At 44.3% G+C, this 13,545-nt stretch overlaps 1 protein-coding gene across 1 annotated transcript in view; it reads right to left on the bottom strand.

The window, feature by feature from the left end:
• The window catches only part of RAB35 (RAB35, member RAS oncogene family), a 160,059-nt gene that overhangs the window by 8,105 nt on the left and 138,409 nt on the right, over positions 1-13,545 (bottom strand). Inside the window, exons 4-5 of the mRNA XM_086942876.1 lie at positions 10,265-10,389; positions 10,004-10,128 (exon numbers count right to left, since the gene is read on the bottom strand). Coding sequence (XP_086799002.1) covers positions 10,004-10,128; positions 10,265-10,389 — 250 coding nt within the window. The remainder of the gene's footprint in view (positions 1-10,003; positions 10,129-10,264; positions 10,390-13,545) is intronic.

The following is a 13,545-nucleotide window of genomic DNA, read 5'->3' as shown; positions in this document are numbered from 1 at the left end:
GAGCAGGCTAGAAAGGAAAGTTTGTTGCCTGTTTATGGACAAGAATGCCTGATCGAGCAATGTGTCTTGCTCCCAGAAAGGTTATTTTCATTGAAGGTGAAAAGAGACTTCTGAAAGTTGAATGTGAGCCCCAGGGTTCGAAAGAGGTGAAGACACGTGGAAGTATCCTTCAATGTTCGTTGGAAGGATGGAGCCTTTATTAGCCAATTGTCGACATATGGGAAGATTCAAAGGTTTTTGTCGTAGATGAGCCGTCACTGGGGCGAGACATTTTGCAAATAACCAGGGAACAGATCATAGACCAAAGGGGAGCACCTTGAACTGGTAATGAGTGCCGCCCACTGCCAATCTGAGGAATTTGTGATGTCTGGGGTTGATGGGGACATGGACATAGTCTCTTGGAAATCGAGACTGGTTAGAAAATCTCCATGGTTGCGAAGGTGGAGAATTTCCTGGAAGGTAATTATATGCAAAGATGGTTTCTACAGGTACTTGTTGAGTTTCCTGAAATATAGAATGAGGCGCCACTCCCCTGATTTGTTCCTCACTAAGAAAAAACAGGAGTAAAACCCCTTTCCTCTCAGAGTGTGGAACATGCTCTATTCAGCCTCATTTTAATAACATGGGGAATACCTCCTTGTGAAGAAGATGAAGATGAGATGAGAAGAATTTTGCTGGTGAAGTAGGAGGTGGAACCTGCATGAACTCCAGGGTATACGCAATGAGATCTAGGACTCTTGTCCGTAGTAATTTACTGCATTGATGTAGATATTTGGAAATTCTGACACATACTGATTGACATGTGGGGGTGTAACCGGTACACTGAGTTTGCTACTGCTTCCTGCCGGTATCTCTGGAGGAAACAGCCTGTCTCCTAGGTTGCAGCTTACAATAGGCTGGCGATAGGGCTGGTGGTGCTAATAGGCGGGCCAAAAAGGCTGCTGGTAGGACTGTGGTTGATATCTCTGGTATCCTCAACAATACAAATAAGTTCCTCATCCATGAGCTCTGAAAAAAGGAGTCTTACAGCACTGGGGAGTTCCTAGGGATCTAGCTATCTCAGTGCCAGACTTCATAGCCTTCATCAAAGTGCTTGCCGAATAAAGAAATCGCTGTTGAAGGGCATGTTGAGGATTTTAGTTTGAACTTCTGGATGGAAGGATGTGGCCTTGAGCCAACCCTGGCGTCGTAGGACAGCTTATCCTGCAGATTGCTGGAAGCCGATGGCTGCAATATCAATTGCGCAGTCAAATTCAGGTGCTGATCTTTTGCCTTCCTGCATCTTGCATCTGCAGCTTCAGCTTTTTTGCCTTCCGGCAAGAAATCGAAGAATGGGGTGATGTTTGACCTCATCTGGTGACCATATCACCCCATAATAGCCAGAGAGTTTGCTGCATGGGTACCTGACATCCTTGTGATCCCTTACTGATATTATCAAATAGCCTGCCCTCCTGGTCACGCAGAGTAGAGATTGGGGTGGAAGGATTTTTAGACCTGCGCAGTCTGAGTAATAACCAATCAGGTTTTCTAACATATATTGTAGGTTTGAAATCAACGAAAGTGGCAATTGAGCCATAGGAACTCCTTGATCATCATCATCATCATCATCATCTGCAATGGAGATATGAGACGCTGGATCTTAGTCACATAATCTTTGCATTTTATATGCAATTCAGACGGGCTATTTGCAGCTCAAAAGTTGTCATCCACATCTGAACCGTCAGAGGCATCCTCATCTGCAGATGTAAATAGTTGAGCAGGCAGATCTGTTGAATGTTGCACAGGGCTCAAAACCAGTGGTGCAGGACGTCAAGTTGTAGCTGTTGCCACTGTGAAGGTGGTTGCAGTCGCCAAAGAAACTGTTGACGAGCTCGTCGTTGAGGCCATCGTCGTCAACGAAACTGCCATCAACGAAGAGGGTGCTAGCATCGACGAGCCTTCAGCGGCGACTGAGCCACCGTCGACGGCAAGGCTACCGCCGACGAGACTGCCGCTGCCGACGAGACCATAGTCGACGAAGAGGTTAGCGTCGATAACGATGGACGCGAAGACGAAGCCTTCGTCGACGACTGACATTTTGGAGGAGCCGTCGACAAGACTTATTTCTTGGCCGTCGACGAGATTTTTATCATCGACGAGATAGGCCACACCTCTAGAACCATAGTCGACGATGTTGAAGATGTCGTCTTCGTCGTCAGAGAGCAGGTCGTCGTCGATGTAGAAATCACGGTGACAGATTTCGTAGTCGTCGACGTGCGCCTCGTCGATGGGCCGGCACCTTTTTTTTTTTTTAGAGAAAATGGGCACTGCTGGAGTCTGCGACGCCAGAGAACCAGGTCCTGTAGGCGTAGAGGCCCGCAGACTCCGTGGGGGAACTGGATTCAAAGCGTCCGAGAGCTTCTTCTTTTCAAGAAAAGGAGAAGGAATCTCAGTCTCACACCCACGCTTAAGACAGGTCTTGGAATGGTGGGAAGACACACTCTCCACATCAGACACTGGGTTGTTTGAGGTCTTCAACTTCTGCAGCCACAGAAGGAGACGGGCCTCTCTGTCTTTTAAAGTCTTAGATGAAAAGGTCCTTCACAACTTGCAATTCCTCACCTCATGATCCGGATATAAGCAATAAATGCATTTTTTATGAGGGTCCTCAGAAAAAAGGCAAAGTTTTCCACAGGCAGTACAAGACCGAATCAAAGACTTTTTAGTAGAAGACATGTTCTGGAGATTCTGTAGATTTTGATAGAAGAAAACTGAGCAGAGCTCCGAGAGATTCCCTTCACACGACGGGCGGTAGAAAATCTGAGGGTTTGAGCTTCTGAGGAGAAGGTTCTAGAGGGTGCTGCAGCCTGATTGGCTGGAATATGGACCATTATAACGACATGGACATGTTAGAAAAGTGTACACTCACTCAATGCTTTCTATGAGTCAATACTGTTCTATGGTACTTCAAAATTTAAACTTTTTAAATATACACACTATTGGATATTTACATATTACAGCCGTCTTCAGACCGGCTTGCTTGAATCCAGTGGCAAAGTGAGCAAGGGGCTCACGTCTGAGCATACCCTGCCACACTTATGGCAGCCAAAAGCGGTACAAAAGGGGGTGGTGATGGACGGAGCATCTGAATCAAACACTCACACTGCCAAGCTCTTGCTCACGTTGCCACTGGATTCAAGCAAGCCGGGCTAAAGACGGCTGGAATGCCAGAAACCGGTCCTCGGAAGCTTGTTTCCGGTCCAAGGAAGACATGGCTTGGGAGTTCGGGCTGGACTGTTCCCATGAGGCACAGGGTCAGACTGATTTGCATATAGCCATGTCTGAACTTGGGTGGCAGAGTGGGCTAAAGAACAGTGATGGATTAAACCCAGATCTTTTGACTGGGTGTGAGTGTTTGATTCAGATGCTCCGATCATCACCACCCCCTTTTGTACCATTAAACCAATGGAGGCCCAGGGCTATAACACCAAGGTGTTAGCCTACGCCGATGACATCGCGGTTGTTACCCCCGATCCACAAGGTGCAATAGCTAGGATCGAAATGCTGGCCTCAGAATTCGAAAGAAAATCAGGATATAGTCTAAATACTGACAAAACACAAATCGTCTGTACTAGGACCACACAATTTCAGGACCCTCAAAGGATAGAGTCAGCCAGGTATTTAGGGATAACTATTACAGCGGAAGTTGGGACGACTTGGGAAATAAACTCTGATCCTCTTTTTTAAAAAAATGGGGGGAGGCTTGAAGAGATTGGATTTACATCTATCCATTATTGGAAGAGCGAATGTCATAAAGATGACAATGTTTCCGACGTTTTTCTACAAATTCTGGTGCATACCTTTGTAACCTGCAAATTCAGTATTTAAAAAGGCAGATGGGAGGGAGGAGCCAAGATGGCGGACGGGACGGACGCTTGAGCTCCCGGCTCCGTGAACCGTCTGGCTTCCTTTGATAATCCTGATCAATTCTCCTGACCTGCGCCGCTCTACCGCCGTGGAATACCGGCACTGAAGCGATTGGCGTTCTCCTGACACCTTTACCGGCGGGGTTGGCAGCAGACTCGGTGTTTTTTTCGACCTCCGGCGCTTCCCCTGGTCCCTGTGTAGATGGCCGCCGCTGGACGCCGAGGGATGTGGACGGGGAGATGAGCTGGAATACCGCCGATGACCGCGGGGGTGAAAGCGCTGGCTGTGCGACTGGAGTCGGACCCTTACATCCGGGTCTGACTCCCCCTCGCGCTGACGGTGGCTTGGACGACGCTGGAGCCCCCTAAGACTAGCTCTCCTCCGCCACCCTGAAGAGAAGCGGGCGGACTCCATTTTGATGAGTCTTCCCGCAGCGGACGGCCGGTCCTCACGGTAACTGTGGAGCGCTCTCACCCTGTGCTGTCTCCGACTGGTGCACGGAACTCCCCCGGTGACTACACCCTTGCATCTCTGGCATACGTGGTCGCTTCTGTCTCGCCACTAATTGCCTGCAGTGGAGATTAACATGGCGCCTGCTCTTCTTGCCGAGACGCTGGCTGACCCTGGATTTACAGTGCCTGCGCGCCCATGTGCCCCTGAGCTGACTGCAGTACCGATGGAGCAGCGGGATAGTGCGGACCGACGCTTGACACAGAGAGACCCGACCCGTGGGGATGTCTTGGCCGCCCTCGTGGCGTTACAAGTGGCAATGCGGAGCACTGGCCGGGCGCTGGCCCGGAGACTCGATGAGGCACTGTCTGACACGGGACGATCCCGGCTGGAAGATCCCCCGCCGCCCATGTTTTCTCCTGGAGGGGAAACAATGTTGCAGAGCGAAGGGACGGCGGTGAGGCGTTCTCCTGGCTACAATGTAACGTGTCTACCCATCGACAAGGATACAGTTGCGGAGACACCCTTCACTTTGAACGCTATAACTTTGCCTACGAGCTACCTATCGAGACCCAGCTTTTCACTTCCCTTGCCAGATGTTACCCTAGCTGCACCTATCGCTGGAGCTTCTGTGGCATGTTACTGCTGTGTTTGGGACCCTGCGGCACGATACGTCTTCATTGTCCCCTTTCCTCGAGAGCGGCCATCTTGTCTCTTTGTCCTGGTTGAAGGTGACTCGCAGCTATGGACAGGCCTGAACCACATCTGCCGGTCCGGACAGGGGTGATGGTATGCCCGTTGTCGCTTTGGTTGGATCGGCTGGCGGGGACCTGGACCGACACACATTTTGCAATATTGGCTGAGTAGTTTTTAATGTCCTGTTTTTTTGCTACATGTCGCTGTGATTTCTCCTGAGGTTTACTTCGTCTGCCGGGGGGAGGACTTGTGCTGTGCTGAGGTACTGGGTGTTATCGATTCGGGACCACCGGGTTTACAGTTTTTGATATTGTGTTGTACATGGCGCAGGATGCATTGGCGGCGCGGGAGTCCGGGAGTTCGGTTGTTGGGTGGGCTCCTCCCCGCTTTTCCTTTTCCTGGGAGTAGTAGGGTAGTGCACTCTTCTTTTTCTCCCTGGGTTCAGCCGTGATTTTATGGTCCTTTTTCCTTTCTTCTTTTCTTACGTCTACATTTCGGGTTCTTCTGGGGCGACAGACACACTGCTAGGGGGGGGGTAGGCCATAGCCTCGGCATGCGTGTAGGGTAGGGGGTCTTCTTCGGTACGTTTTTTGTTTCTATGGGCCTTCTTTTTCTTTATTCCGTTCTTCTTTCTTACGTGCTTTTTCTAGGGTCAGTGGGTGGGACTGGTGTTAGGAGGGTAGCGGCTAGGAGGCACACTTCGCTGCGTTTCATTATCCTGGTATTCTAGTTTCGTGCCGCCATTTTAGATATGTTTATTGTTAGTGGACTCTCCTGCTGGATGTTACCCATTTATCACATGATCGTCTGTACTGTACACTGATCCGTTCTAGCTTCTGTATCTCCTTATATATAAAATTATTTTAAAATTAACCTTACTATCTCCTGACACTCGGTGCACGTGGATTTACTGTAACACAGGTCGTATGCTTTTACGCGCTGACGTGCCACCGAGTGGACGTATACTTTGCTACCAAGCTTCAGAAGTGTCGAGGCCGGCCGGATGGTTGTAGGCCCGTATTTGTTTTGTGCACAGTGCTAAATAAAGGTTTTAAAAAAAAAAAAAAAGGCAGATGGGTTTTCTCAATTAATATGGCGTTACAAGAAGATTAGATGATTGTTAAAACGAATGACTTCACTGCAACATCGAGGGGGCTGGCAGTCTCCAATCACCTATATTATTATTGGGCAGTAATGCTGCAACACATGATTATCTTATTTAGGCCAAAAGCTTGGGATCAGGCTATGGTAGTGGATTTGGACAATGAGACCCCGCCATCTATTTATGAACTAGCTGTTGGCAATCTAGCACCAGGGTTAGTTTTTAGGTAGCTGGAGGGTAGCTACTATAAAAAAAAAACGATTTAAGACCATAAGAGCGGCTTGGAATGTATGTCGGAAGGTCAGTAAAACTTTGAAAATACCCAGAATCCAGAGATATGTGTCTTTATGACGCTCCTCCGGTTTCCCGGTTCCAATTTATGATAATATAAGTAGAACGTGGGAAAAGGCAGGAGTTAAAAATATAGAAGACATCACCGACCTGAACAGGGTCCTCTCGTTCGGGGAACTTCAGGAACGAAATGGGCTAGATCCTAACACATTTTTTAAATATATACAAGTTAGGGAGATAATCATAATGGTGGCCTTACAACATATTAACCTTCAGATTCCTCTTTTAGACTACTTAACGAAAAAAACAGCTCTGAGTTAAGGATTTGTATTTAACGCTGATGGAGGCCAATCCGGATGATATACCAGAGTAGAAATTGGCTGGACGAGTAAAATGGACAATCGGATGTAGATATGTGTAGTAGATAATAAAAATAATAATCCACATTTGTAAAGCGCGAACAATCACCCGTAAGGGTCTCTAGGCGCTGGGGGCCGTCGGGAAGATTAAGCAAGCTATTGTCCAGAGTCACATGGTGATGGTCTAATCTGCTGCCGGGGATCGAACCGTGATCCCCAGACTCCGGAGTCAGTCGCCATGGCCGCGACGCCACACCTCTTCCCTATCTAAAAAAAGTATTTCTATTGGCTAACCTTAAAGCCCACATTTTCAAAACAGCATTTAGACTCTCTTTTACGCCTGCTTAACTTTGGGTATGGGGGAAAAGGGATAACAACAAGTGCCCAAGGTGTGGCCAGGGCCCGGGTGACATGGTCCACATGTTTTCTGACTGTTGTAAATTGGGTGCATTGAAGAAAGCTATTGAACTGTTCTTCTGTCAAAACCTGGGGCGGGTTGTCTCCTTAACCTCAACCATGCTGCTATTTGGATGTGACGAAAGTCTACAGTTAGAACGATCTTAAGTTTATCTATGCTTTATGTTAATAGCTATTTACCGTATAATGATTGCGTCTAAGTGGAAGGATGAAGACCCTCCAACCTATCAAGCATGGTATGCCAGACTTTTTCATATATTTAATTTGGAGATGGCATTGTATAAATGTAAAGGCAGATGTGGGAAGGCAAGGGTCGGTTAGTCTGGGGGCCTTTGATGGAACAGTCGTTGAAATAAGAGGATCGCCGTTTTATATGTCATGGTTTTGTCTTTTATAAATATGTGTTCTTTTGGTATGAATCTTGTTTTTGGTTGGTCCACTTAGGATTGGTATGTCTTAAAGAAAAGAATATAACTATTGCCTCCTGGAAATAAATAATAAAAAAAATGAATGGCATATATTTTGGCATTCCGTTACTTTAACCCCTTCGCTGCGGGGCTAATTCCCCCGTGGCGTGGGAGGGAGGGGGGCTGCGCACGACGCCGCGGTTCTGATGACGAGCCCAGGCTCGTCATGCAGCACGGTGCTCGTGTTCTGGTGACGAGCCAGGGCTCGTCATGAGCCTGCCCACGCAATGGAACGCTCAGCACAGCGGGGGAATTATCCCCGCGTGTGAGCGTTCCACGGCTCATGACGAGCCCAGGCTCGACACCAGCACACCAGCACGGTGCTGCATGACGAGCCTGGGCTCGTCATCCGCACAGAAGGGGTTAAAAAAAAAGGTCAAATACCATTTCATTTGTACGTTAAACGATGGTGTAAAGGGTGGTTTACTCAATTCACTGCATTTACCTAAACCTTTGGCACTCTTGGTTAGCTTAATCCCAAATAGTTCCCTGCATATAATGGAGCCAGAAACCCTGTTCAAATATTTGCAACAACATTTCAACTGAGCTAATAAAACTGACAAAGATTCATCTTTAATGTCTTTTCCAAGCAATCTATGAAATTGTTCAGTATATTTTTAATATTGAAGACAGACCAGACCGGAATTAAAGCAGTCCTTTGAACTAAAATATACACATTTATTTGGTTTCATGTCATTACAAAAACAAATATTTCCCCCACCAGTTTATCCTAGGCAGCTGAATCAGAGTTTGCTACTCGCTGATAAAATGAGTCATGCAACCTTAATGAGAACCTTAACAAGTATTGTTTTAACGTGGGGCAAGGCAACGTATATATTCAATGATTGTATGTAGTGTATTTTCATTTCATGAAAATTGTGATGTACTACCAATCCTAGTTAAATCTCGTTTTGCCTCCAACGAGCTCATAATGGTTAGCCTACTACGATTAACCGTCCATGTTTAAAATCCACACAGCTCCAGCAAGAAAAGCTCCTGCTGAACAACACTCAGGCTTGGTGTCTGCAATGTCCCATGAGGTCCAGGAAGCACAATGGTCCTTTCTGTGGGTCTGACTCTCAAGGCAGTAGTGCCTGGTGAATACAAATACAGCCTTTCATGTTGCAGTCTGGCAAGCGTCTAAGAAAGGAAAATCCCTCAGCACCATCTTCAAAGCCGTTTAGACACTGATGTAAAGCGACTCCTTCATGGCCTGGGCATAGAAAGTCTTTATGCACAGGCTAATCCACCTGGATAGCATTCGTTTGTGTACTGCCATACATGTTACGATCAGTGAATATCACAAGAAGCTGGTCAATTTGGCACTCCCTTATACGCTCAATGTAGAAGCTGAGAACTATCTATGGGCTCAAGCAAGGAGGGGTACTACCACAGGAGGAGCTTAACAAATAAAACGACAATGTTCTTAAAGAGAAGTCTGTCAGTTCTGAACGCAATTTTCAAACAGTAGGGAAGGAGGGCGAGCAAGGTGACAGAGTAGGTCAGAGCTGAGAACAATACATCAACAAACCAAGTTGAAAGGAGCCAACACATCTGAAAGAATAAGAACAGAATAATGTTTTGCATATGTTCAGATATGGGGATTAGCAATGCATAAATTGACAATAGCACTTAAGGGAACCTATAATGAAGAGAAGTGTAGCAAGAGAGCAAGTTGCACATGGAGCACGTTTTTCAAGCTTTCGTAACAAAAAAACAAAAAAAATGGTATTCGAGTTAATCAACAGGTTGAGCTAATATTCTTGAAGCGAAGATCTACTAAAAAAAGCAAGGAATAAAGTTGCCAGTCACAACAAAAAGGGATCCAGCGCAAAGAAATAAATGGGGAGAGGGGAGACTTTGACAGGTGAGAATTTGATCGGGTAAAAGGAAGGTTTAAGGATGAGTAATACAGGTGCAATAACGGAAGGAGGAAAAGCAAGAGAATGAGTCGGAATTAACAGGCGAAAGGAGAACATATTTTCCATTCCATTAGTGACCAAACAAAAATAAGTACTATACTTCTGTAGACAAGACAACTAGGTTTTATGTTATGTTAAATGTCTTCATTTAAAGGTCGCAAAGATCTCTTGATACTGAAACAGAGAGGAGGAGCAAAGAGCAATTTACTTAGTGTAAACAATAGTTGTAAAGTTAATACTATAAGCAAGCGATATTTCAGAAGAATTTTGAAAAACTGAACCAAAGCTATGTATGTTAGATAGGCTTCATCACTTCATTTACACAAAGACAACCCCTTTTATAAAAATGGTCATTTTGTCACAGTCCAATCACAGCTTTTCACCAGCGCATACCTCTTCAACATTTATATTTTCTTTAGCGCTAGTCTCAAATAGCTGGATCCCCATCTGGCCAGCAAACTTATAAGCATCTTCTGTCTCCACTACCTTTCGTTCAGGGTCATCGTTTTTATTGCCAACTGGAAGGAAAATAGAAGTAAGTTGAGTCAGTTCCCTATGAATAGATTTTGTAAGTACTATTGCTCTAAATTACTTCTTGTTGCAGGCCAATCTTAGATTACAGTTAATGGCATATGCACAACAACCGGATCTTACCTAATATCCTGCAAACATCATCACAGTTCTGGTTAATCTCATGTAACCACCGCTTCACGTTCACAAAGGATTCAGCACTGGTGACATCATATACCACGATTACCCCGTGGGTCCCTCTGTAGTATCTGTCCGTGATAAGTAAAGAACAAATATTAAAACATAGGCTGATTTGTAACACTTTGGACACAGGAGCAGACATTATGCAGCTTGATATGTGAATGTGTGAATACGAATACAAATATATGATGACAGCAGTGCCCTTCTGGGGATGGAAACCTTAACTCAGTCCTTGAATGAAAACATGGGATAGGGATTTATAGATCACCCACACAAGATTTATTTTGAAAGTCAAAACAAACTGATTGTAGCAAGAAAATCTGCTCCACAAAACACATTCAAAATATGAACACAGGTTTATAGACTTCGAGAATTTGACATAAAAGTCTCAAGATCACGCTGCTACCTTCAGTCAGTCAGTCATTAAGTCTTTATTGCGATTCTTCATCATAAAAGACAATCTATAACAAATTAATACAAATTCCATACAAGATAAAAATTCTTCATATACAAGGTTCTAAACCCATTTCTAAAATCCAATAATAAATAAATACATGTATATTTACATTATTTACATTATAAAACCATCCCTAAAATATAATTAAATATATAACAAGCAAGCTGCTACCTTCACTAATACCACTGATTCTTTATATGGTATCCCCAAGTAGCAGATCGGGTTTGAAAGTAACCCATGCATACGGCACTAAGTGATGGAGATGCTACAGTATCACAGGAAGAGAAGTAATGAATATATACAGGAGTTACACACCCCTGCAACGTAAATGTTACCCAGTGTCTCCATATACAAATATGCTAGGTGCAAAACATGGAGCCAAGATCATTAAAAAATATATATACCAAGAAAAACAATTAAGAAAATAATATTTGATAAAAACTAATATGATCTCAGAATTGGGGAAGGAGGTGTGGCAAGGAATCTATAGCAAAAGAAAATATCTAGTACAAATCAAAGTACTGTGGGTAAATTGTTGTTTAAATAAACATTTCATCCCACAGATGTATCTTCTTGTAGAACAGCCAGAGCAGCAGGAGGCAGAAAACCATATTGTGAGAAGAAGCAATCCTATCACTGTTAAAATCAGCCTGACTAATATCAGCAGTCTGACTCAGCTCATGTAGAGTCAATCAAAATCCCTTAGGATGGTTTTTACTTTTATATTAAAATATGTATACAATACCTGTATCTGGGGGCTCTTTCTGAGCTAATTTGAGTAAGAGACTAGCCATTGGAATAAATTAACCTCCTTCAAGATAACCTCCTTCAAGATATCAATGTGTGTGGTCCAAAGAACATCTTGAGCCAAAAAACTTTCGGTATTGCTAGTGAAAATGGCAAGCTTGAGGCAAAGTCAAGGAAAATTGCAATTGTTCTGCTCAAATCTTCCCAGAGAATGGTTTTCTTTTTCACCAACTGGCTAATTGTAATCGAACAGCATGACAAGTGCCTAACACGTAGTCACATCATCCACGGTGTTGGGGCTGGCTTGTAAGCCCCTTCTGCAAGCCTAAAGCCTATCATTCATAAGTTGTGCTCCTGCTCAGGTTCCAGCAAATGAGTTGCTTCGAGGTAATCTATTCCCCGAAGTAGTGTAAAACCGGTTGTGAGAGAATGCTTCGCAAGCTCCAAGGCCAAGATCCCATTCACAAAAATCTAAAGCCTCTTTTTCTCCATTTGAGGAAACCAAGAGAAAGTCATTTTTTTCAGCTTTCTTGACTAAGCCTCAACAGCAGCTTTCCCTGGAATGATGAAACATTTTAGATCAGCGTAAGGCAGTCCATTTTATGGGTGCCTGTTCAGTAACAGGGTGTGCCAAGACTTACCCCAAGCAGTGAGAAACTATATCAAAGCTTAAATAAAAGGTACTCCAATATTTCAGGTCCTGAGCTGAGGTTCCCTGCTAATAAATAAAATTGTATTTAGAAAATAGGTAGAGCCAAGAGGAAAGCTACTGCGGTTTTATCCAATGATGTATATTCTTCACAAGAAAGTTCAGAGAGGATTCAAAACTCGCCTTCTGGGGCTGCGTCTACACCAGAGGAGTTTCAAAGGTTTAAGTATTGATCAGGATCAGAATGCTAGCTTAGTTGTTGCTATCATGTTGGATAGATGGAACCATAAATATCTTAAAAACAAAAAAAATGTGTTTGGTAAAAGTAATCTTCACCTCCCACTGGTTCGGCTCGGAAAACTGAAGTGCACAAGTAGCAACATAATAAAAGGACATTAAAGAAGGTGAAAGCTCTGCCTTTAGACAAGAACCTTAATATCAGAGAAGAACCTCATCTCTCTACAACTAGATCGGAGGATCACTCACACCTGCAATACTTGTAGGTACGAAGGCAGACTGGCAGCGGAACGGTCAGTGATTAATTACCTTAAAATTCTGGAGACCAAAACATAGCTCAAGGTGGGCTTTTTCTTTCTTTTTTGTTTTTACCTTGAGTAGCGAGATTAGGGAAGCAGTGGGCACTGTACACACTGGGAGATCAATGTTACTCCTGGAACTCCAGTCATAGAATCACTGAGAAAAATTTAAAATCCCCAAAGTATTTTAAGAAAAAGTTAAAAAGTGGTCATTTTGAATAGAGCGAACTGATGATCAGCGCACGCTGCTCGAAGCAAAAAAAACTAGAAATACCCCCAAACACAAGGAATCTGGGTCCGATAATAAACAATCATCTAGCATTCTGGGCAAGCACTAAAGCCTGGGAAAGTAGTAATAAGTACTTGTGAACATTCGTTATGGAAACAGGTAAGAGCATTGGATCGAAAAAGTTCTCAATTGAAAAGCCTGCAGCAAATGGAAATAAAACAAGCATTTACAATGCAATGGTTTCGCCTTCGGAAAAGTTAGAGCTATTGGCATTGTAAATGACAAACTTTTTATTTATGTGTTTATTTTGAAAACAGATACATATATGGCATTGTCATTTACAATGCCAATAGCTTTATGCAGCAGCGCTGCCAAGTGACTCTGCGTGTGCCGCGTAGTTGTTTGCCTCTGTAGTGAGACTACTACGCACGTTCAAAGCTTTGCTCTACAAAGTCTGAAATGCATTTTAAACATTATATGCCAGCCTGATTGTTGGGAAATCTGATTTCCCCACAATTTCACCCCAGTCCCACTCACCAAGCTGCGCCCCTGTGTGGTGTCTAGGAACCAAGACATTATGCAGAGGTAGATGGAAGGTGATGCCAG

The sequence above is a fragment of the Lissotriton vulgaris genome, chromosome 11 (assembly GCF_964263255.1).
Source record: "Lissotriton vulgaris chromosome 11, aLisVul1.2, whole genome shotgun sequence".
Classification (NCBI taxonomy): domain Eukaryota; kingdom Metazoa; phylum Chordata; class Amphibia; order Caudata; family Salamandridae; genus Lissotriton; species Lissotriton vulgaris.
The sequence above is the reverse complement of the archived record's forward strand: the minus strand, read 5'-3'. Positions and strand labels throughout refer to the sequence as shown.